The sequence below is a fragment of the Plecotus auritus genome, assembly GCF_963455305.1.
Source record: "Plecotus auritus genome assembly, chromosome: 3".
Classification (NCBI taxonomy): domain Eukaryota; kingdom Metazoa; phylum Chordata; class Mammalia; order Chiroptera; family Vespertilionidae; genus Plecotus; species Plecotus auritus.
The window spans coordinates 168,923,145-168,946,763 of record NC_137772.1 but is presented as its reverse complement, the minus strand read 5'-3'; the positions used below and the strand labels follow the sequence as shown (position 1 = coordinate 168,946,763).

At 55.9% G+C, this 23,619-nt stretch overlaps 3 protein-coding genes across 12 annotated transcripts; 2 read left to right on the top strand and 1 right to left on the bottom strand.

Annotated features, from left to right (window-relative positions):
* Nucleotides 1-126: 126 nt before the first annotated feature.
* On the top strand, nt 127-7,742 carry ARHGEF25 (Rho guanine nucleotide exchange factor 25). Of its 2 annotated transcripts, XM_080659862.1 has the most exons (16): nt 127-324; nt 609-723; nt 2,975-3,189; nt 3,320-3,415; nt 3,499-3,575; nt 3,755-3,821; nt 4,289-4,392; nt 4,587-4,656; nt 4,766-4,855; nt 4,948-5,040; nt 5,213-5,263; nt 5,456-5,533; nt 5,734-5,934; nt 6,081-6,261; nt 6,782-6,993; nt 7,284-7,742. In XM_080659862.1, exons 1-16 carry the CDS (start codon nt 226-228, stop codon nt 7,392-7,394), a joined length of 1,860 nt encoding a protein of 619 aa, XP_080515988.1. In that variant the 5' UTR covers nt 127-225; the 3' UTR covers nt 7,395-7,742. The 2 variants fall into 2 exon arrangements, with proteins under 2 accessions (XP_080515988.1, XP_080515989.1); XM_080659863.1 differs by lacking the exons at nt 127-324; nt 609-723 and adding an exon at nt 1,474-2,056.
* Nucleotides 7,743-9,512: 1,770 nt separating this feature from the next.
* LOC308243925 (solute carrier family 26 member 10-like) lies at nt 9,513-16,395 on the top strand. Of its 7 annotated transcripts, XM_080659854.1 has the most exons (18): nt 9,513-9,858; nt 10,298-10,408; nt 10,907-11,064; nt 11,247-11,411; nt 11,666-11,818; nt 12,489-12,571; nt 12,714-12,861; nt 12,965-13,078; nt 13,737-13,814; nt 13,904-13,999; nt 14,397-14,503; nt 14,615-14,684; nt 14,757-14,870; nt 15,008-15,041; nt 15,120-15,202; nt 15,294-15,348; nt 15,462-15,568; nt 16,149-16,312. In XM_080659854.1, the coding sequence occupies exons 1-18, from the start codon at nt 9,516-9,518 to the stop codon at nt 16,185-16,187; spliced, it is 2,058 nt and encodes a 685-aa protein (XP_080515980.1). In that variant the 5' UTR covers nt 9,513-9,515; the 3' UTR covers nt 16,188-16,312. The 7 variants fall into 7 exon arrangements, 6 of the variants coding, with proteins under 6 accessions (XP_080515980.1, XP_080515979.1, XP_080515984.1 ...); XR_013960112.1 differs by lacking the exon at nt 15,120-15,202 and having other exon boundaries at nt 15,248-15,348; nt 16,149-16,296; XM_080659853.1 differs by lacking the exon at nt 15,120-15,202 and having other exon boundaries at nt 15,248-15,568; nt 16,149-16,395.
* B4GALNT1 (beta-1,4-N-acetyl-galactosaminyltransferase 1) lies at nt 16,379-23,343 on the bottom strand. 3 transcript variants are annotated; one of them, XM_080659859.1, is made up of 11 exons: nt 22,781-23,343; nt 21,984-22,202; nt 21,273-21,437; nt 21,037-21,143; nt 20,560-20,600; nt 19,992-20,172; nt 18,924-19,022; nt 18,594-18,784; nt 17,975-18,115; nt 17,468-17,708; nt 16,379-17,078 (listed from the first exon to the last, which is right to left on the bottom strand). In XM_080659859.1, the coding sequence occupies exons 2-11, from the start codon at nt 22,199-22,201 to the stop codon at nt 16,861-16,863; spliced, it is 1,602 nt and encodes a 533-aa protein (XP_080515985.1). In that variant the 5' UTR covers nt 22,202; nt 22,781-23,343; the 3' UTR covers nt 16,379-16,860. The 3 variants fall into 3 exon arrangements, with proteins under 3 accessions (XP_080515985.1, XP_080515986.1, XP_080515987.1); XM_080659860.1 differs by lacking the exon at nt 22,781-23,343 and adding an exon at nt 22,623-22,701; XM_080659861.1 differs by lacking the exon at nt 20,560-20,600 and having other exon boundaries at nt 16,385-17,078; nt 22,781-23,232.
* Between the last annotated feature and the right edge of the window lie 276 nt (nt 23,344-23,619).

The following is a 23,619-nucleotide window of genomic DNA, read 5'->3' as shown; positions in this document are numbered from 1 at the left end:
CGCTTCGACTTGGAATCAGTATTAAGAGGGGGTTGTTGATGCACTATGGTTGTAGGAAGGAACAACCCTACCCCTTTTGAAAAGTTTGGCTGGGGTGGGAGTGGGGGCGGAGCCCGGGCAGGGGGCGGACTCATCAGCAGCAACTCCCCGGACGCACGCAGGCCTCAGAGCCCCCCAGCTTCCGTACCCCTCGGCCTGAAACTTGGAGCTGGGTAGGGGTCCAGCATGAAGCCCCCAGACCGCCCCGCCCCTGGCCGCACTGACCGGATACTGGGGGTCATGGGGGGCATGCTGCGCGCATGCGCCCTACCCGGGCAGGAGGGGGTAAGAAAGGGCGAATGTGGTGGGGTTCGGTGGTCTTTAGTGGGCTTCAGGACGGCTGCACCCCACAACTCAATTTACCCGCAAAAGCAAATTTTGCGGGCCACCCGCAGGAATCCAAGAGTTCCATTAAGAGGGCCATAGCCATGCTCTGGGTGAACCGTTCCCTCCACCCCAGCCTTGGCGACCCTTTTATAACAATGTGGGTTTTGACAGTAGGGACAAGGGGGAGAAGGTTAAGGCTGGGCGTGAAGGGCGGGTGCCTTACGATCATTCTATCCCCGCAGCCTCCGAAGAGAAGCCCCCTAGGGCCGGAGGGGACCGAGCCAGAGTCTGCCTGTACCGAGGGGGATCAGACAGGGGAGCGCGAAGCTGAGGTCCCCGCTTGGGCTCCGCTGCCCGGTAAGAAGCTGGCGGTGGGGTGGGGCACAGTTTGCCATCCTGCGCAAAGTGGAAAATTAAGAAAAAATGCTGCCCTTATTAGCATAAAGGTTCGCATCTAATTTGCATGAGACCCATTTAATCGCTGAGACCTCCACGCTTCTTCTCGCCCTCTAGCCTGCTGTGTGTCCCCCACTCAGCCGGTCCCGCGCCCCCGCAGGCGGAGTGTCCCCGCGCCCCACCCCTGGCCCCTCGCCAGCCCAGGCTCCAGGACTTCGCCTTAATTGGTGATTAGCTTCGGCTGGAGTCCCGGGCCAGGAGGAAAGAAGGGTCGGGTGAGAGGGCGGCACCTGGGCTGTGTTCCCCACAAAGAGCCCCCTATTCACGCACCCTCACCCGGGTGGGGGGGTGTCTTGTCCACCTCTGCCCGGCTAGGGACAGCCCAACTCCAGGCCATCTTCGCACAGGCCAAGGCCGCATCCATCGGGCTTTCTCCACCGCAGAGGCGGAGGGGCGATACGTGCAGACCCCGCCACGGGCTTAACCCCCACCCCAGCGCTCCGCAGTCAGAGCCGGAGAAGCAGGAAGGAGGGGAACCCCCGGGCTGGGGAGCCCAGGATGCGGAGGAGGGGCAGAGGCTCTGGGGACGTGGAGTGGGAACGTGGTGGTGCCTGGGGGAGGGAGGATTGGGGCGGGAACCCGACACTGGCTAAAGGGGGAACGCGAGGGAGAGGGCGGAGCTGGGGCGCAGAGGCCCCTCCCCGCGGCGGCACAGCGGCTGGGCCTGTTATTCGTCTCGCCGCTCGGCCGGGACCCGCGCAGCGCCAGTGACTCGGGGAGTCGCCCCCACCTCCTCCCCTGCCCGGGCCTAGAACCATCCCCAGCCCGAGTGGCCGGAGACGGAGCTGAAGCGGCTGCCGCATCCCGGCCCAACCTCTCCCACCATCCCTCCCATCCCCGCTGGACATCTGGACCCTGGGCCCCGCACCGACAGGGCTCCGGAAACCCTCCCCGCCCAGCCCCGCGGTCCGGCCCGCACCGCCCTCACTGCGGAGCCCCCAGCCCTCCTCCAGACTAGACTTCCGCCTCCCCCTGGACGCCCCCTCCCGGTCCCCTCCCTCCCCCCCTCGCCCAGCCTGGAGCGGGGGTAGGAGGGAGGGAGGGTGTGCGCCCTGCTGCGTCCCCGCCCCGCCCCGCCCCCCGTGATTCCCCCTGCATGGCCGGCCCGGGTGGGGGGAACGGGGGGGCCCGGGCGCCATGCGGGAGGGGCACAAGGGGGGTCGCTGTGCCTGTCCCAATGTGATCCGAAAAGTGCTGGCAAAATGCGGCTGCTGCATCGCCCGGGGGGGACGTGGTGAGTGTGAGGTCTCCAGTGCTCAGCGTTGAATGGGGGGTGGGCTGAGGGTTCAGGACTTGTTTGCCCTGGCCCTAGGGATTTAGAAGCTGGAGACTACCTGTATTTTCCAGGAAATACTTAATAGATGATCTCTAAGATCCCATCTGCCTCCAATTTTCTAACTAGTTAAGGAAATTGGGGAAGGGGCAGGGCTTTCCTGTAGTCAGCTGGGTAGGAGAAAAACCCTCCACCATCCCCTTAGGCCTAGAACCTCATCTTCCCTCAAATCCTTGTGCTAAGATCCTACTTCAGCTCTGAAGAGGGACAGGGGGATGGAGGAATGAGAAATGAGAGGATCTACCAGGGGCTTTCTCAAAAATCGCAGCTCCTCTGTCCCTGTACCCAGGCCAGAAATAACCCTGATAAGCTTTCCTAACTTGCCCCTTCCATTGGGTTTGCGCATGTTGGGGAGGTGGGCTGCAGACGTCTTTTTTTATGATAGTGATCACTGACATTGGTGGAGGAGACGGGGGTGGCAGATGTGCTCTTAGCTCTTCATAACCCCCTTCTCAGAGAATGGTTTGTACCCATTGGAAGGGGGAGGGTTGTAGGAGAACAGATGGCCACCCCCAGCTTCCAGTGTCTGTCCAGATGGTTGCCCCCACCCCCATATCTGTGCCATGCTCAGGATATCAGGGGAACCTCCACGTGTTACTGGGGGTTTCAGGCCTGGGGAGCCAGGCATTTACTGTCCTTCCAAGGGTGCCCTGGTGAAATTTTCTATCCTGGCTAACTCAAATGAGGACGGTAAGAGAGTGAGCCCTGGGAAGAGGGGCTGAGCATCATAGAGAGGAGACTCTGAGAGCTTCCTAGGGATCCTGAGCCTGGAGATAGAGCAATATCTATCACCCCTTTTCTTTCTCCCCACCCCATTAGAATCCTACTCCATTGCTGACAGTGAGGGGAGTATCTCAGCTTCAGCTGCCTCGGGTCTGGCTGTCCCCTCTGGCCCCAACTCCGGCCTCAGCTCTGAACCCTGTTCCCCGGGCCCCCCAGGGCCCATCAGTGGCCTGAGAAGATGGTTGGATCACTCCAAACATTGTCTTAGTGTGGAAACTGAAGTAGATGGTGGCCAGGCTGGACCATATGAGGTGAGCAGGGAACACCACAGAAGCATGTAGGACATCCATGCAGGACACTGGGAGAGAAGTTGGGGGCTATTGGTCAATGGGGAGACACAGCTACTGTCCCTGACCTCTGGCACTTGACCTTGGCCCCTAGAACTGGATGCTGGAACCAGCTCTAGCCACAGGAGAGGAACTTCCAGAACTGACCCTGCTGACCACACTGTTGGAGGGCCCTAGAGATGAGACGAAGGTATGATGATGAAACGGGTCTGGGTGGCTCCCCTCACCCAAGAGGCATCCATTTGCTTCCTCTAGGATGTTCTTTTCTTTCAGCTACCTGAGGAGGAGAGTTTGTCTCAAGCCCCTGAGAGTGAGGAGGAACAGAAAAAGAAGGCTCTCGAAAGGAGTATGTAAGTGTCCGCATACTCTCCCTCCCTCCCTGCCACTGTACAGCGTCCAGAGGACTGTCCCTCACATATTAGATTTGAGAATTGGAATTTCCTCTGAGGTTGGCTGTGGAAATGAAGGGGCTTCTAGTCCAGGAGAGAGAAAATGGCTAAACCAAGGATGTGCACTCCTTTCTTCTCAGGTATGTCCTCGGTGAACTGGTAGAGACAGAGAAAATGTATGTGGAGGACTTGGGGCAGATTGTGGAGGTAACTCCCTTTTCCCTTCCCAGCCCTGACCCAGCCCTTTCCCTCTGCCCAGGGCTAATTTTAAGAGATGCCTTGCTTGCCCAGCTGGCATAGCTTAGGGGTTGAGTGTCAGCCTATGAACCAGGAGGTCATTGTTTGATTCCTGGTCAGGGCATATGCCCGGGGTTGTGGGCTCCATCTCCAGTATGGGGCATGCAGGAGGCAGCTGATCAATGATTCTCTCTCATCATTGATGTTTCTGTCTCTCTCTCCCTCTCCCTTCCTCTCTGAAATCAATTAAAAAAATATTTTTAAAAAATAGAAAAAAAGGAAACAAAAAGAAAATTTTTTTTTAAAGAATAAAAGATGCCTTGGTGCTCCTTTGTCCCACCTTCCCAATCCCCCTACATCCTGCACTTATTATGGAGGGAGTGTTCCCACCAGGACTGGCCCCACATACCTATGTGCCCACCCCAAACTTCCCACAGGGTTACATGGCCACCATGGCTGCTCAGGGGGTCCCAGAGAATCTTCGAGGCCGTGATAGGATTGTGTTTGGGAACATCCAGCAAATCTACGAGTGGCATCGAGAGTGAGTGGTGGAACCCGAGAGCAAGAGGGAGGGGCATTTGTCTGGTTGTCTCAGTGTCCCATCCATGGCCCAGGAGCTATTGTTGCCTGAGGAGGGTTTGGAGAGGCTTCCAGGGGAGCATTACTAGGGCAGACAACCCTAAGTTGCAGGGGTAGGGATATTTGACCTATCTTTTCCCTGCCAACCCCCACTAGCTTTCTCCTGGGGGAACTACAGCGGTGTTTGAAGGATCCTGATTGGCTGGCTCAGCTATTCATCAAACACGTGAGGCTTGAGAGGGTGGGGCGGGGGAGGGGCTTGCGAGTGGCTGGGACTGTGGAAGTGCTCTTCCTTTTCACTCATCCTGCTCTTTCTTAAACTTTACACCTCCTAGGAGCGCCGGCTGCATATGTATGTGGTATACTGTCAGAATAAACCCAAATCAGAGCATGTGGTGTCAGAATTTGGAGACAGCTACTTTGAGGTCAGTGGCTGAGGTACCTTGGGAAAAGAGGGACAGAATCATGGTGAGCAGGCTTTCCAGGTTGCATAACCACTGTGTATCCCTGTCTCCAGGAGCTCCGGCAGCAGCTGGGGCACCGATTGCAGCTCAATGATCTTCTCATCAAACCAGTGCAGAGGATCATGAAATACCAGCTGCTGCTCAAGGTCAGGACCACCTTCCAGCGGGCTGGGACAGCTCTTTCTTCATTCATCTCCTCAGGGTTCCTAGGGCTTCCCCCAGACTTCCGAGAGGCCTCCACCTGTGTCCTGGGGGAGGTTGTGAGAGCTTCTGAGAATGTCCTCATGACGTCCCTGAACATGTTTTTCTGTGTCTTAGGATTTTCTCAAGTATTACAGTAGAGCTGGGATGGATACTGAAGAGCTGGAGGTGAGGACTTCTAGGTCTTCCAGGACACATCACACACACCTTTATCTTCTTAGTCCCCTGGATTCCCCCAGCTCCTTGGGTGGTATAGAGCTGTCTGGTTTTAGGGGAGGCTGTAGGGGGTCAAAACATGGTCTGAAGTCAAAACATGGCTCCTTCCTAATGACACTGCTTCTCTCTTCACTTGCATCCCAGCGAGCTGTGGAAGTCATGTGCTTCGTGCCCAAGCGCTGTAATGACATGATGACCCTGGGGAGATTGCGGGGATTTGAGGTATGGGGATGGAGCAGGAAACCTGAGGACCAGTGCTCTTCTGTCTCAGTTTGAGATTCAGGAAGTCCTTATGGGGAATTGTCTTCTCCTGGTGCTACCCTGTGGTTGGTTGGGAGTGTCAGGGGAAGGAGGGAGGAGCAGAGAGTTGCCTCTTTTTTCTTCTTGTTTTTTTCTGGAAGACTGCTGTCCTTTGGCTCTAGGGCAAACTGACTGCTCAGGGGAAGCTCTTGGGCCAGGACACATTCTGGGTCACAGAGCCTGAGGCTGGGGGGCTTCTTTCCTCCCGGGGTCGAGAGCGGCGTGTCTTCCTCTTTGAGCAAATCGTCATCTTCAGTGAGGCCTTGGGAGGAGGAGTGCGAAGTGGAACACCGCCTGGATATGTGTACAAGAGCAGCATCAAGGTGGGGAGGAGGCTACAGGGGATGGGTTTGACTGGGATGCGGGGAGGCCTCTGAGAGGATGCCTGGCTCTTGGATTTGTTGGAGGGGGCAGGAGCCAGAGAGGGCCTGAAGAATTTGGGGGCACTATCTCCTATTTGCCAATCCAGGTGAGCTGCCTTGGACTAGAGGGGAACCTCCAAGGTGACCCTTGCCGCTTTGCTCTGACCTCCAGAGGGCCAGAGGGTGGGATCCAGCGCTATGTCCTGCAGACTGCAGACGCTGCAGTTAGTCAGGCCTGGATCAAGCAAGTGGCTCAGATCCTAGAAAGCCAGCGGGACTTTCTCAATGGTGAGTTCTCACCCTCTCTCCTCCACATGCTCTCTTCTGAATCCCTTACTGCCCAATCTCCCATCCCTGTCCTCTGACCCTGGCTTCACTTTGTCCCCTATTCCCACTTCTCCACTAATAGCTCAAGAATTGGTAACTCAGCCTTAGATAGTTTGGCTCAGTGGATAGAGTGTCGGCCTGCGGACTGAAGGGTCCCAGGTTCGATTCCAGTCAAGGGCACATGCCAGGGTTGTGGGCTCAATCCCCAGTAGGGGGTGTGCAGGAGGCAGCCAATCAGTGATTCTCATCATTGATGTTTCTATCTCTCTCCCTCCCTCTCCCTTCCTCTCTGAAATCAATAAAAATATACTATATATATAAAAAAAAGAATTGGTAACTCAGAATCCTCTCAAAGGTCAATTTACATGGATGACACCTTTGGAGGGAGAGCAAAATGGGAGGATTGCCTGAGCAGAGCCCTGAGGGAAAGAAAGGACCTGTCTGTGCTGTAACCCTCCTTCTGTTCTTCTCTTTGCCCCAGCATTGCAATCACCCATTGAGTACCAGAGACGGGAGAGCCAGACCAACAGCCTGGGGCGGCCAGGAGGGCCTGGGGTGGGAAGCCCTGGGAAAATGCGGCCTGGAGACCGGGCCCAGGTCAGCACACACAGGCCCATCAATGGCTCTCTCCCCTCCCTGCTGCTGTTACCCAAAGGGGAGGTGGCCAGAGGCCCCCTGCCCCTGGACACACAGGTATGAAAAATGGTGTTGCCTGGTTATAGGGGTAGAATGGGGAGGGCCTCTCGTTCCAGGATCCCAAATCCTTCTCCCCCGTATCATTCCTCTTCCACCGCCTTCCTTCTGTCTACTCCTTTCTACTTCCCATTTCTTACTCTCCTCCCTCCACTTTAACTGATGGTCTCAGGTAATCTAAGATGTCTGTCTGGCAAAAGGTGGCTTCACTAGGGGCTTACACTGAAAAGAGAGGAGTCGGGGTAGATTCCTGAACTTTTTTTGATTCTCTAATTTGAGTCTTTCTTCAGGCCCTCAGTGACATCCCCCAGATTCCTCGTGACTCTCCTTCAGTTCCACCAATTTCAAACACCCCTCCCTGCCAGGCCAGACTTGCCAAGTTGGATGAAGATGAGCTGTAACTGGTAAAGACCATGGGGGTGGTGCTGACTCAGCTACTCCCTTCCCCAAGGAACTTCAGGGCAATCCTTCTGGCACTGCTCCAGAATTCCTCCCTCTTGGTGTATCTGGAGGTGGGCAAGGCTGGGAGTGGTGTCAAGTTGGAGGAGGGTACCTAAACTCAAAAAGACTTCTTTCTGTCCCGGGAACACCGGTTCCTTCAGCTCCCACCCCTATGCATGCATCACAGGTCCTCCACAAAAGAAGGATATGTGGGTGGGTGGGAGGGCTGGGGCAAGGGCCAAATAGAAAATATTGGTTTTGATTTTGTTTTTTCTGTTTTCTGAGAATAAAGGTTTTGTTATATCACTGAGGCTACTGTCTTGGCAGAGGGAAGGGGAGGCTTTGGTAGGGGTAAGTGGGGTGAAGTGGTACAGAAGAGATCAGCTGACCTCTCAAATCAGTTTGAGTAGGGGTCTGGTGAAAGGAGAAGGGCACAGGCTGTAAGATAAAAGTTTGCTACCTCTCAGTCCAGGCCTGGGACTTGGGGACACTGGAAACTCTAGATCCTTGATGAATCCTCCACTTCACTCAGCCCTTCTTTCTCTCCCATTTGGCCTCTGATCTAGACCCCACTGGAAAGCCCAATGTAATCTGATTTCCCACCACTCCCCCAAAATCCAGACGCAAAAGTACCAAATGCCAATGTACCTTTCCTTCTGAGGCTTCCATGTTCAGCTGAGGTAGAATGGGAAGGTGGAGAGGATGCTGGAGACCACAGCCCCTTCTGTCTCTGGGTCTTCTTATTTTTGCTGTCTGGGAAGTCATAAGGCATAACCACACTGAACAGGAATGGATTTCTCTTCAAGTCATAGACCCAAGATTGTAGAGGCCAAAGGGGTCTTCACCCCTCCCAACTTCTGGGACAGCCCCAGGGACAGAGAAAGCTAAACGTGCAGAGATCCATGTCCAGATTCCCTGTCCTGGGTCCTTGGTCATTGGTGTGCCACTGTCCCTTTGTCCCCTGGGCCTGGTCACGTGTACTTGGGCTTCCTCAGCAGACAATAGACTGCTAGGGTGGGGGTGGTGAGGAGGAGCTGGAGCCTCCCTGTGGGGCTGAGGTCCCTCTGGCCGACAATGGGGGGAGGGGCCTCTTAAGGGGGAGACAGGACGTACAGCCCAGATAAGACTTAGGGGGAACAATAGAAGGAATTGAAGAAGAGAGACCCACCCTCACTGTTCCCCACCCCCAGGACTTTGGGGTCAGGGACTGGGGACCAGAGGGTGATGGGGAGGGGTGCTAAGGATTCTTGAGAGTGGAGGAGGGGATGGGGCAAATAGGATTCTAGAGCTCAGAACGTCTGCATCTCTTTAGGGGTACATGAGGTGGGTGGACGGGTGACTCTTTTGTACCTAATATAACCACAAATGTGCATTTGAGTGCCTATTTTGTGACTTGCACTTGTATGTAATATATGGTGTTTTGGGGTTTTTGGCTTCTAAGAAAAAAAAAATTTCCTATCAGTTCAGTATTCTTCCTGGGGTCCTGAACTGGGGATTTAGGCTCAGGCTCTCCCGCAAAGATGTGCAGTGGTGGTTCTCTGTCATCCTGTCTAATACATATATCTGCTTCCCATCCAGTTGTTTGTGGAACTGAAGAGGCCAGCAGACCTCCTTATACTTTCTTGGGGACAACCTGAGCCCCAAGAGGCTTTGGGTTTGGGGAAAGGAGATGCTGGGGTCAGAACCACTGAACTCTCTTGCTCAGTGGCTCTAGGAATGAACCTAGAGGAGCCAGCTTCTGTCTTGGCCCAAAGTGTAGATTCAAAGGGAACTCAGTGAAGAGGTGGAGAGTGAAAAGGCTTAGGAGTGGGGGTTAGGTGTTGAGGTTTGGCTTATCTCTCTGGTCCCTAAACCTTTCCACAGCCCTCTCCCCTAGCAGACTCCAGAGCTTGCGACTTAGCCAAGGATATCTGAGGAAGCGCCTAACATAGAGATGCCCCCTCCCCAAGCTGCAGCTCTCTTCAGCTTGTAGAAGGGCGCCTCCAGGGCCGGATTGGGCCCTGCTTCAGGGAGGCGGGACTCAGGCTAGCCCGTGGAGGGGTATTTAAGACAGGGCGGAGTTGGAGGTGGCCAAGGGCAAAATGAGTGGGCTACTGGGCGCCAGGACCTGCTCAAGCCCAGGAGAGGCCTCCGACCTTAAGTTCCCACTGGGCGCCAAGCTCAGGGAACCTCTCACCCAGGCGCGATTCCAGCAGCTCTTCGGGGGCGCAGAGCAGGCGCAGGAACTACTGGCAGAGTCCCGCTGGTCCGGGCTGTGCAGACTGTGGAGGCGGCGGGCCCGCGCCTGTTCCGGACCGGGGGCGTGGCGCCTGTTGCTGGCGCGGCTGCCCCCCCTGCGCTGGCTGCCTGAATACCGCTGGAGGGCCTGGTTGCTTGGGGATGCGGTGGCTGGAGTGACCGTGGGCATCGTGCACGTGCCCCAGGGTGAGCGGCCCCAACACCAACCTGTCAGAGGGCTGGGGAGACCCAGGGGGTGGGAACTCGGGAGCGAGGTGGTGGGTCCATGTGGTTGAGGGTTCGGAGACAAGTTCTGGCTAAGGACTATGGAGCTCCATCAGCTCCCCACCCCCAGCTGCCCTCATCTGCGCAATCCTTGGAGAAGTCTTAGACTCGTTCCGGCTCAGGGAACTGGAGAGAAGAGAGAAGCACAACGCCTGCCCCCCAGGTCTCCGCCGGGGTTATGGATCTGTGACCTTGTCCACCCAGCGACTTCCCACCAGGCCCGTTAACCCCTCAGTTCCCTCTTGTGGCAAGGTTTAGCGTCCCCTTGCCAGCCTCTAAGAGTGGAAAGGGGCAGCATCCTGAAGCTGGGCACCCTCCATCCCTCCACCCATCAGATCTTTCCTTCCACCTCTCCCCCCAGGCATGGCTTTTGCCCTCTTGACCTCCGTGCCCCCTGTGTTTGGCCTCTACACGTCTTTCTTCCCCATCCTCATCTATACCTTGTTGGGTACCGGAAGACACCTGTCCACAGGTGAGTGACCCAGTGACCTCTGTGGGGTGAAAATGGACAGGGGTTTGAGGCTTCCGTTCTTGTAAGCTTCCTAGCTCTCATCCCCCAACTCACCACCGTTCCCCTGCCATGACCCTCTGACCTAGGCAATGCTTATTGGGGGTGCAAAGAGGTGGGAATTTACTCAGACTTTTTCCTCCTCATGAAATTGGGTTAAATTTTCTGGGATTTGGAAGAGGGGAGAAGAGATGTGCAGTCACCCCAAGGAGCACGCAGTCCCCGGAGATTGCAGGAGAGGATGGTGGTGCAGTCGGGACAGTTTTGCTGGTTGTTGCCCTCTCCTAACCTCCCTGGTTCCCGGCTTCTGCACCGGCTTAGCCTCACTGTCTTCACCCGAGCACTGCTTCTAGGGAGCGAGGTCCCACGGCCAGCCGCCTGGGCCGAAAACGCAGAGCCTGGGCTGTCGCAGCGCCCCAGGCGGCACACCTGGTAATTTCTGCGTTTGTCCTCTGGCCCTAGGAACGTTCGCTGTCCTCAGCCTCATGACGGGCTCCGCCGTGGAGCGGCTAGTGCCCGAACCGCTCGGGGGGAACCTGAGCGGAATCGAGAGGGAACAGTTGGACGCTCAGCGGGTTGGGGCAGCTGCGGCCTTGGCCTTTGGGAGCGGGGCGTTGATGGTGAGGGAAGACCCTGGGGGGGGGGCGGTCCACGCTGGGGGCCTGGGGTAACTGAGCCAGGGGAAAGGGTGGGGCAGGTCGCCCGCGCTGGTCTCGGTCAGAGGTGCGCCGAGAAACGGGCACACTGCGCTCCGGCTGGTCTGCTCCTTCTCCGGCAGTGACTGGGCATCTTCTCCCCGCAGCTGGGGATGTTCGCGCTGCAGCTCGGCGTCCTGTCCACCTTTTTGTCCGAGCCAGTGGTCAAAGCGCTGACCAGCGGGGCCGCGCTGCATGTGCTAGTGTCCCAGCTGCCGAGCCTTGTGGGGTTGCGCCTCCCGCGCCAGATCGGCTGCTTCGCTCTCTTCAAGGTGGGCGGGGATGGGAGGGCAACGGAAAAGAGGCTTCTAGCGGTCCGGAGGAGGGCAACCGGAAAAGGAAGGAAGGAAGGACGAGTGGAGAGACGTGTGTAACGGGGCGGGGCGGAAGAAAGGAAGAGGCTGAATGAGGGTCGCGTGGAGGCGGAAGCCCTGCTGGGAGCCGGGAGAGCCTTGCTTGGGTCTAGTGGGTCCGCCGGGGACAGTCGCCCCCAGCTCGGGGCCCTCTGCTCACCGCCCGTCCGCAGACGCTGGCCGCTGTGCTGACCGCACTGCCCCAGAGCAGCCCGGCCGAACTGACCATCTCCGCACTCAGCCTGGCGCTGCTCGTGCCGGTCAAGGAATTGAACGTGAGATTCCGAGACAGGCTACCCACCCCGATTCCAGGGGAAATCGTCATGGTGAGGATGGCTCTTGGGTACCGGTCCCCTGCGCCTCACAAACCCTGCCCATCCTATAGGAACTGGCCGCTGCCGCCCCCTAATGGAATGCAGAGAGGCCACAGCCGAGAGGTCCTGCTTACACAAGTCCTCTGCTAGGCTTCTTCCCAGAACACTTTGACCCTCCGGAATCCCCCACCCACACATTTCCTCTCCTCGCGCGGAGTTCCCTCTGCAGCTCTTAGAGCGCCTTCTGCCTCCTTACAGCGCTCGCCTCCACTCCCATCTCGCTCCTTGCCGGATCCTTCACTGTAACTCCCTTTCCCTTTCCACACCTACCTACGTTTCTCTTTCCAAGTAAATAAATGTTTAACGTCTCCAAAGATACCCTACGCATCCACAGACATGGCCAAACTTCCCCACTTAGAATGGCTCCCTCACAGGAGGCCCCCTTCCCTATCATCCATCTCTCTCCATAACCCCAGAGAGGTATCACTCCTCTTCTCATCCCCACTCTCCTTCACTCTAAATTAGTTGTCGGGCAGCCATCCCAAACACACCCAAGCTCCCCCAGTTGCTAGGCTCCAGCAACCACCTAATCCTGCATTTTGATCCTCTCTCATATTGGGCCCTTGTAGCCTCTGCCAGGGGACCCATTTCCTCCCATGCCCTAATACACGCTCTTCCCCAGGTGCTTCTGGCCTCTGTGCTCTGCTTCACCTCTTCCCTGGACACGAGATATAATGTCCAGATAGTGGGGCTGCTGCCTGGAGGGTAAGAGAGAATGAAAGAACACCAGCGTTCTCCTCTCACACCCAATACCTCCTTTTGTCCTGCTCCACCCTTTTTGTCTCTGTCTTCCCTATAATCCTTGGTATACCCAACCCATCTTTACCTTGGATCCCTCTCTCTCCAGATTTCCCCAGCCTCTCCTCCCCAACCTGTCTGAGCTACCTAGGATTCTGGATGACTCACTGCCCATCGCGCTGGTTACTTTTGCTGTGTCCGCCTCCCTGGCCTCCATCTACGCAAACAAGTATAGCTACACTATTGACTCCAACCAGGTGTGTGATTCCGACTGAGGACTCCAACCTCACTCAGGAGACAACCCCCTAATGTTACCTCCCCATGCCTTTGTCTCTCTCTTCATCTCACTGTACACCCCAGGAACTCTTGGCTCATGGTGCCTCCAACCTCATCTCCTCGCTGTTCTCTTGCTTTCCCAACTCGGCCACATTGGCCACCACCAGCCTACTAGTGGATGCTGGTGGGAACACCCAGGTAAGCGCGCGTCCTTGAGTGAGGAGAAAGGGTGGGGTGGGGAAGGGGGGCGCGTCCAGGTCCAGGTGGTGGAGAAACAGGTGGCAGCTATATAAAGGAGGCTGGGACTCTGTGAGGGAGGGGAGGGGATTATCGAGGTCAGAGAGAAAGAAAAAACTAAGTTCCATTAAGATCTTTACTGTAAGCACTTAAAAAGCTTATGGTACCCCATATGTAGTTCAAAGTAAAAATATTACTAAACTGTAAAATAAATTTGAGACAAAATTCTAATTTTTCCCGTAAGGACATTTTCACTTAAAAAGAAATATCACATATCAAAGTTTCCCCTAATATTTTTATATTTTTGGTTTCTGTTACTCAGTTGGTGCCCTAAGCATGTGGTTAGCCTGCTTTTAGGGTAATCTCACTGTGGCTTTTAAGATGGAGGTGGGTTACAAAAATAGAAAAGTTGAACTACATCTAGGGGAGACTAGTGAATGAGGCATTTAACTGGGGGAAAGGGAAGAGTAGGTGTGAATGGCAGAATATCAAGAAGCTCATGAAGATTGAGGAATATCTGTGTGGAAAGGGACTTGGGAGGACAGAGACTTTCAAGGAAGATGATGCCCAGTGGGTGAGGTTCCCTTCCTTTTTTGCTTCCATTGACCCTTCCCATTAGCTGGCAGGCCTCTTCTCCTGCATAGTTGTCCTGTCAGTGCTGCTGTGGCTAGGACCCTTCTTCTACTATCTGCCTAAGGTAAGGAGCAGAGGCAGTGTGGCGGTGACCTGGAGGGGTGGCTATATTCCAGAGTATTGGGGTGGTTAGTTCCTTTCCTCTGCCCCAAGGCTGTCCTTGCCTGCATCAACATCTCCAGCATGCGCCAGATGTTCTTCCAGATGCAGGAACTTCCACAACTATGGCGCATCAGCCGCATGGACTTTGTGAGAAACAGCAGCATTGCCCTCCCCCACTTTCCCAGCATCTCCAGCCTCTGCCCTGGATCAAAGCTAATTGTCCTAGTCCTAACTTCTGTAACCCACCCACCCCCAACATGCATACCTCTTAATCCCTTTCCTCCGAGACAAGGTGAGGGGTTTGAACCCCTTCAGACCTGAATATTTTTAACTCCCCCGGTGGTGCAAGATCTGGGGCCAGTGTGTTTGGTGTGTACCCATTGTTGGGTCAATCCTATCCCTTCCTTCTGTCTTTCTTTCTACCTTCTCCTGAGTCATCCCTCCCCTTCACTTGCCCTGGCAGCCACTGCCCCTGGACCCTTTTCCTTAGCAGTGATGGCCTGGCCTTTCTCCTGGGTATTTCACGTCCATCTATGTCCTGCAGGCAGTGTGGATGGTCACATGGGTGTCTGTAGTGACCCTGAGCGTGGACCTGGGCCTGGCCGTAGGTGTGGTCTTCTCCATGATGACTGTGGTCTGCCGCACCCAGAGGTGGGAGTAGAGATAAGGGGAGTCAAGATGAAGGGAGGTGCGAGAACAGAGTGCTTGGGGTGACTTCTCAGCCAGGCCAGGCTGGGAATCTGACCCCAGCTTCCTGCCTAGGGTGCAGTGTGTGGCACTTGGACTAGCTGAGGGGACGGAGCTCTACAGGCCACTCAAAGAGAGCCACAAGGTGGGTGGGCTACAGCCAAAGAGGGAAGGGATGATTAGACCTGGATGTTTCTCTGACCCTCTGACCCCTTAGCTCCTCCAGGTCCCAGGGCTCTGCATTCTGAGCTATCCAACACCTCTCTACTTTGGGACCCGTGGGCAGTTTCGGCATAACCTAGAGTGGCACTTGGGGCTTGGCAGAGGCAAGGTGAGGAACTTGGTCAAAGGGGAGTGTGGGTTCTCTGAGTGGGAGGCAGGTGGGTTTCTGAGGGGGATCCTGGTGCTCAAGGTGTGCACGGTCATGCTTGTGCCTCACAAGTGGCGACCGCTCTTTTCTACTCACAGGAGACTCCAAAGATAGATGGCCCACCTGATGCAGGTGAGATGGGATGACAAGGAGGAAGGGTTGGGAATAATCCCTGGGAGCATCTGGGTACTCTGCCTTCTCCCATCCTAGTTGCTGAGCCTGTGAGAGTGGTGGTCCTAGACTGCAGTGGTGTCACCTTCGCAGATGCTGCTGGGGCCAGAGAAGTGGTACAGGTGAGGAAGAGGGAGGTTAAGGAGAAACTCCCCTTATCATCCCAGGCATACTCTCTGATGTAGGGTGTAACCCACTGCCCCACCTCTGCAGCTGGCCAGCAGATGCCAAGATGCTGGGATCCACCTTCTCCTGGCTCAGTGTAATGGTGAGGTGTGGAGTATGGAGGGAACTGGAGACTGGGGAATGGCTGGACACTTGGGGGAGAGAAGAGGACAGTGTGGACTTAGAGCCTGAAAGCCTGACCCCCTCTCCACACAGCCTCAGTGCTCAGGACACTGACCCAAGCAGGACTCCTGGACAGAGTGACCCCAGAGCAGCTGTTTGTGAGTGTCCAGGATGCAGCTGCTCATGCCCTGGAGAGACTGGTGAGGGGACAGTAGCAACAGGGGTGGAAGCCAGGAGATGCTGGGCTGTAGCAAGTGAGGTGTGAGTCAGTGGCTGAAGATCCAGGCAGAGGGATTTAAGAAGGGGGCTGAGGAGGAAGATGAAGGAAGGGATGAGGATAAAATGATTAGTTAATTTATCAAGATTAAGCCAGGGAACCCTGGCTGAGTGGCTCAGTTGGTTGGAGCGTTTTCCTATATATTAATAATAATAATAATAATAATAATAATAAATTTGTGGGTTTGATTTCTGTTCAGAACACATACCTATGTGGTGGTTCCAGTCCCCAGTCAGGGCGCATATAGGAGGCATCTGATGGATGTTTTTCTCTCACATCAATGTCTCTCTATCTCCCCTCCTCTCTCTCTCTCTAATCAATAAATGTATTTTGGGTTGAGGATTTAAAAAAAAGAAGACTAAGCAAGGGAGAATGGGCCCAGCCATGGGTGAGGAGCCGAGTAACTCAAGGTCCCAGAGGTGTTGGTGCCCCTCAGACTGCCAAATCCTGGACGAGGAAGGGAGGGGCACTTCTATTCCTGACACCTGCCCTCCCTTTTTCAGGAGCTCACTGGTCCGAAGACTTGCACAGTATGGGTCTGACCGGGTCACTTGGAGTATGGAAGACCAACAATATGTGTGTGAGGGCCTTGGCCCTTGAGCCCCCTTACTTGATGTAACTAATAAAATAAAGCTGATAGCCTCTGGGATTCATAAAGTGAGTCCGGGTGTCTGCACACCGGCCCCTGGTGCCCCTTCCTCCACGCCCACAGCATTGCAGAGACACAACTAAGAATGCTTTCACCTGTGTGTTCACTAGCCCTCACCCCAGCTCCAATCACCAGGTCTCTCCATGGGGGTGGGGCTGCAACCGGTGCACAGTCCTGGATCCAGAGCCGGGGGAGGGGAGCACAGTCCTGGGAATACATGTTGGGGCCTTCCCCACCCACTCAGTCACCAGGAGATGAGTGTTTCCACTTCAGGTTCTTAGAGTCCTTTGGGCTCTTTGGCACTTGGAAAGTGACACCCCACCTCCATGACAGGGGTGGAGGGAGGACTTGGCACTGGCTGTGGGAAGAGTTATGGCTCCATCATACCCCTGGGCACTCACAGAAAGGAGGAGTGTCACCAGGACTAGCCCCTATTTGGGATCAGGTTCTGAAGGGGATAGGGGACAGTCAGTGGAGTGGTCACTGGGTAGTGGGGTTTGCTAGAAATTTCTGGCAGGGACAAGAAGGCAGGCCCAGCCTGACAGTTGAAAGGCCCCGAGTGGCCATCACTCCGTAGTCATGCACTGCAGTTGGTGTTTGAAGAACAGCAGGCGGTGTTTGGCCACGTGACTTCCGTCCAGTGATCCTGGGTAACGGTACCGGGCATAAGTCTCTGTCCCAGGATCCCTTGATGTCCAAGGCAGCTTCAATTTGGATGCGTGATCCACAACGACGTCTGAACAGGATCCCACCCGAAGGGAACCAAGTCCATCCAGGAAGAATTCTGGGGGTGGAGGAAAGGGGAGCACACAATGAAGCGTCTTGAGAGTGCAGAAGGCCAACCCTCAGGGAGAACAGAGATTTGGGGTATGGAGGGTGCGAAGGCACAGACGCCATTTCTAAGGGCCAGGGGAAGTGGCTGGGAGTGGGGTAGAGGTGGCAGTGATAACAGTGGTAGGGAAGTTTCAGGTGGACCCAGCAGCTGTGTTTGGGTGCGAAGGTTTACGTGGTGTGCAGGCTAGGAGGTAGAAGCTCTTTCTCTTGGTAAAACTTCGAAGAACTGCTCTAGGGGAGCCGGTTGGCAGCCATGGGCTCTGCTGGGGTGTCCTTGGCACCTTGCCGCAAGGAACCTCGCCTCGCAAGGGGACCCTGCCAGAAGAGGGCGCCACTCACCCAGGTGCGCCACACGGTTGAGACGCGGGTCGAAGCCGACCTCTCGCACTTTGTCGGTGCGTGCCAGGAAGAAGTTGACCACGCCGTCGGTGACCACGCAGCCCGGGAAGCCGATGAGCTCGTGGTGAAAGCCACGCCTTTGCCGGAGGCAGTTCCCGCGGCCTGGCGCGCCCGGCTCCACGCTCAATAGCTGCCGGTAGGTGGTGGCGAAGCCTGAGATCTCGCGCACAGCGCCCCCGACCTGCGGTGAATGGGAGGATGGCTCCAGGAGGGGTGGGAACTGGAAGGGGGTAGGTCTGTGCTTCCTCCGCCCCCTCCCTGTCCCCCTTTCCCCTCAGTGGTTCCCCTGCCCTGTCCTTTTCGATTCTACCCCTTCGGGACCTAGATATACCCCAGGCTCCGCTTCTTCATCCTTTCTTGTCCCAAGGGCTGGCTGCTCTCCAGCCGTGCTCTGAACCCCCTGGAAGCCCTCTTTCTCCACCCCACATCCTGCGGCCCCTCCCCTACCAGGTCCAACGGCGTCCGTTCCAACACGTCCACAAGCCTCTCCAGCTGCGTCCGAGCGGTGAAGATAAAATCGTCGTCCACCCACAGTACGTACTTGGTGGTCACTTGGGACACGGCCAGGTTCCGGCCTGCGAACCAGCCCTGGGAAGGGTATGTATGGTTGGCGAAGCCGTGGTTAGGACATACCTCTTTGCCACCTTTCCTTTTCACTCTTGATCACTCTAAACAGCCTGTACCCCTCTCCAAACTTCGAGTTCTTGTGAATTGCGGGGAGCTAGGTAAAAAATACAGTTTCCCATGTCAGAGGTTCTGAGTCAGTGTTGTGGGGTGGGGGGGTGTCTTGGAATGCATTTAATTCCTGAGTGCATTCATTCAACTATTTATCACGCACCCACTAGGTGCAAAGCACCATTCCAAGAATACAGTGCGAATAAGATAGACACGATTGCATGATTTGTGCTTTCACAGAGCTTACATTCCAGGAAGCCTCAGGGTTAACAGGCATCCCAGTGGTTTTGAGGCAGATAATCTAGGGAATCACTCACTACTCTGGAGACTGAGCGCGCGCGCCCCCTCCCGGTGCCCTGGGGCGCTGGGTTCAGTCTGGCTCGTTGCGCACCTTGCCAAAAGGCATGAGATAGTGCTCGATGTGGGGACCGCTAATTATCTCTGGCTTGTCGCTGTCGTCGGCGATGATCACTGTGACCGTCGGGTAGAAGCGGCGGATGCTGGCGATGAGTGCCCGCAGCCGATTATAACGAAGGAAGGTCTTAGTGGCGATGGTGACCAGAGCGCTAATGTTGTACTGGGCTGGGAGTGAGGGGCAGAATTAGGTGCAGACAAGGGGAGTGGATAGTGAGGAGCAAAAAGACATCTTCTCCCAGGCAGCCCTCTCCCAACTTGTTCCCCACCGGGGCTGCACCCATGTCCCTGCATGCACAAGCCTCACCTCCCTGTGGTAGAGACCCAGGTGGGTACAGCCGAGGGTTGGGGAGATGTCTTATGTGAATGGTGAAGGCCGCTTCATGTCCCTCGGTGGAGAACCGGACTGGGAAGAAAGGACATGAAATGTGGAACAGCATTCTATTTTTAGTAAATAAATATTTAAGTGCTTATTCTGTGTATCACCTTTCTAAGCCCTGGTGGACAAGAACGCAATGTTCTTACCCCCATGGAACTTACATTCTAATGGATGGGAGAGAGATGAGAAAACATTTAATTTAAAGCTAACCTTTACTGAGCATTTACTATGGGCCAGGCACTTTTTAAATTACCTTAAGTGGTAATTTAAATATGGACTCATTTAATCTTCACAATATGAAGTAGATTCCTACTATAGAAAATGAAGGCACAGAGAAATTAAATAATCTGCCACATTTAGACGACGATTTAAGCAACAAAGCTGGGATAGAAACCTAGTCTGGTTTCAGGTTAAGTAAATAAGAAAAGTTCAGTTACTGGTAAATATTGAATAGAAAATAAGACAAGTAATGTGATAGTGAAGAGGGGACATTTGAGCTGAGATCCAGATGACAAGAAGGAGCCAGCCATGTAAAAATCCGGGGGAAGAGCATTCTAGGCAGAGGGAACAGCAAGGGCAAAGGTCCTAAATGGGAGCAGGTTTGGTGTAGCAAGCCTTGGCAGGTAGGTCCCTTTTGCTTGAAGTGGGAGCTTTGAGAGATAAAGCCCTTTGCCCTATAGGAAGTGGTGGGCTGGGACTAGAGCTTGAGTCTTCCGGCTCCTGGGGCAAGTCACTTCCTGGGGCCCCCATGGTTGCCCTGAGGAGGGGACACACCCAAAGCTCAGATTTCCCTCTGGCCTGCTCTGGCCCCAGATGAACAAAGGCCTCTTCTCTCCCTCCTTGGCCCTGCTGGCCTAGCTGAAATGCCCATTGTGTGGCTGGGCAGCTCTGGCCATTGCCCGAGTATCTCCCACACCCTCTGCCGTTTGCCTGACCCAGCCTTTCTGGGTTCTCTGTTCACCCAGACTGCCCCTACCTCCACCCAGCGCCTCGCACCTGTGTCTGCTGTGTTTGCCTGGTAGCTTCGGCTGCTATAAGTGACCAGTTGCAGCTGCCGATTGAGTTGGTCCAGTCCTGAGCTGGTGAGGGTGAGATTTGGCTGCCCCTCCCCCGTGAGAGTCACTCCAGTCACTTCCCCTGCCACATCCCATGTGCCCAAGGAGGCAGTCAGGTTCACCTGGGAGAAGGTATTGGACAGTGTAGCGTTAGCCCCCAGACCCACCTCTTGCTGCCCTGATTCCTCCATCCCTCCTTTGGCAGCCCTGTTTCCCTTCCAGCATCCTTTTTTAAAAATATGTATATTTTTATTGATTTCAGAGAGGGAGGGAGAGGAAGAGAGAGAGATAGAAACATCAATGATGAGAGAGAATCATTGATTGGCTACCTCCTGCACTCCCCCTACTGGGGATCGAGCCCGCAACCCAAGCATGTGCCCTTGACCAGAATCAAACCCAAAACCCTTCAGTCCACAGGCCGACGCTCTATCCACTGAGCCAAACCAGCTAGGACCCTCCCAGCATCCTTGATGCCCACTTGGCCTCCCCACCCTCCTGTTTCTTCTCACCTGATATACCTCCTGACCAGAAGCAGCCTGCAGGCTCAGCCCTGGGAGGAAGGAGGGGGGTGAGAATCACAGATAGCTTTGCTCACTTTCTCTTCCCTTTTTCACAACACAGAACTTCTTACCCCTACCTCTTGTTGAGGCAGCTGGGCACAATGGCTGAAGTAGCCTAGAGTAATTGTTTAACTCCTTCACATCAAAGCAGTAGCTCTTCTATGGCCTGCCCTACCCTTCGTCAGTCTGCAAAGAATTATTTCTTTTCTCCAAACTTCCCTAGTTATAGTCTTCTGCAATTCCTGACAACCAAGAGTCCCTTCTGTCCCATCTCCCACCTCATGAGCCCCTTGCTGACCTCAAGTCCCTCTTGCATCAGAAGACCCATGCCTCACATTCTAATCTTCCCTCATTATTCCCCACCCAAGCTCAGGCTCTGCCACTCCCATGGTGGCTTAGGTCATCCCCTAGGATCTTTCTTCCCACCTGGCACCAAGATGCTCCTGAGGGGCTGTACCTCCACACCCTGCACCGGATATTGTAGGGGGCAGTTGGCAGGGGCAATGAGCAGTTGATCAGCAGCAGACTGGCTCCTGTCAGTGGAGGAGGGGAAGAACAGAGGGAGAGTCAGGAGGAGAGGGGCTCTCCCTCCTGTGCCACCCACCCTCAGGCCCCCTGCTGCTCTCCACCAGGACAGTCATGCTTTCCTTTCATGCTGGTACCTTGAAAGGAAGGCCTGGAACTCCTGTTCCCTCGAGGCAGAGGCAGCCTTCAGCTCCTCAGGGTCAAAGGCCTTGGTGAAGTCAACGGCTTGGACCTGCCTCTGGAAGGGGAGGTAAAGGCTCCCAGCGCTGGACTCACAACTGCAATTGTTTCCAGACAGCAGCCTGGAGCGGGGACGGGTGGGGTGGGGTGGGGTGTGTCATCAGAGTCCAGCCATACAGCTCCATTCACCCCACAAAACATTTACACAGCACCCTTCAACCCTGCCCAGCCAATATCTGTCCCCCTAAACATTGCTCTCCAAATAGTCCCTGGGAGAAGGGACCCTAAATAGGATGAACTATTCCTAAATCAGGATTTCACAGAGGTGCAGAACAGGGCCAAACCGCTAAGATTTCAGGGTGTTCCACCCACCATTCAGGACCCCATCGGGACTTTCCTTTATGTGGACATCATAAAGAGGTTCAGGGCCATCCCCTGACTGCACACCCTCCCTTCCCCATCACCATGACAAGGTTCAGGGAGGGCAGATCCCCCCCCCCCCGCCCCCGCCACCCCAGACCAAGACTCAATAGCCCCCTCCACCTCCCACCTCACCCCCACGACCAGCCAACCAGCTGGGGAAACCAGGCATCAGAGCTCAGCAGTGGAGAGAACAAAAGCGTCCCCCCCTCGCCCCCCCTCGCCGCCCCACCACTCCTGGCACTCACCTCACCACTTGCTCCTTGATCCTGACAGGGATGTGAGCATAGCGGGGCTCAGGGGCGAGGTCCGGCAGCTCTGGCCTGGGGGGACCCTGAAGGGGTGCCCACAAAGAAAGAGGTATCCGGAGGTCCGAGGTATCCCGGGTCCTAGCGTACAGGAGCCCCAGCGAGGCGCCGACGAGCAGCAGAACAAGCACACAGAGGGCCCTGCGGCCCAGCCGCATCCTGGGTGGGCAGTAGGGGTGGGAGGGTGAGAAAGGTGGGGCGCAAAGGCGTGGGCAGACCCTGACCCTGATACCCCCGCCCCGCTTCCCAGGGCGCTCTCCACATTTTGCGCGCTAGGATTTGTACAGCGAATCGTCACCCCTACCCACTCCCCTCACTCCCCCGGCCTTGTGTCTCCCAGCCTTCTCATCGCCCTCTCCCGCATCTCCGTCTCCTCCAACACCCGAGGCCCAGCATCGTGATGCGAGGGACCTTTGGATGCGGAGGTTTCCCCGCGGCCGCGCCTAAGTAGAAGAGCCCCGCTTTATTAGGGCAGCGGTGGCCCCCAAGCTCGTCGCCCCCCCACCCCCACCCGAGCCCGCGCATCCCCCACTCTTGGGTCACCTGGCCCCGGGTGTGCTACAAAGGGCGGCTCCACACCTTGCCTATCATGAAAAATGCAGAATCACGCCCGCTCTATTGGGTGCCCCCGGCGGCGGTGACCTGGTGAGTGGCCTCGGGGGGAGGGGGGACCGAGTGGACGCGCGAGTGCGCCTCCTCCCACCTTCAGCTCGGCCCTCACCCGGCCAGGCACTAACCTGTCTAACGCTCTAAGGCCGCAGCACGATTTCGATCCGGGCTGCGCCAGGCTCTCAGCCCCGGCCTGGGGGTCCTCATGAGGCTGGAGGCGGCCAGATGGGAGAGCCGGGCGTGAGCCTGAGAGCGTGAGGGAGCCTCCTGCCTCCCCGGCGCGCCAGAGCCCTCCCGCCTCCGGACTCCCTGGGCTTTGTAGATTACGGTGCTGGGGTGGTTCTGGGCGTTTCCTGCCAGGGTGGCGGACGGCGTTGAGAAACCGCCACACGGAGTTGAGATACCAGCACCAGGGAACAAAGCCAGGTCTCCCCTGTCTCCCTTGCTCGGGAGGGCTCGGGCCGCCGCCCGGCGCTTCAGATCACGGCGCCGCGCGGCTCCGCTTCAGGCTCGTTGCGGCGAAGGCTTCAGCTACGCGCGGGGAATGCGGGCGCCTTCTGGTGGGAGCCGAGGACATTGCGGGGGGCCCCCGAAGCCGGAGCCCAGAGGTCCTTCTCCTTCCTCCCCCCCCCCCATCCCAACCCACCCAGCCCTTCGCCTCTGAACGGTTGGGGGCATCTCAACCGTCTGCACCCAACCCTGTTTTCTGCCCTATTCGTTAGGAGCCTCTTTCTCATCGTTGATTGGTGTTAATTTTCATCATGAGTTTTGACATCTAAGTTTGCTAGTTTGTCTTTTGTGAGAGTTTCTTTCGTGTGTGTGTGTGTGTGTGTGTGTGTGTGTGTGTGTGTGTCTTGGTTAGGGGTCCTTGTAGATGACAGAAAGCACTTGCTGGGAATGAGGTAGCTTCCAGAGTGGTTTGGGGGGCTGGTTTTTGCGTGGGTGATAGTACCTTCCATAGGCTTTT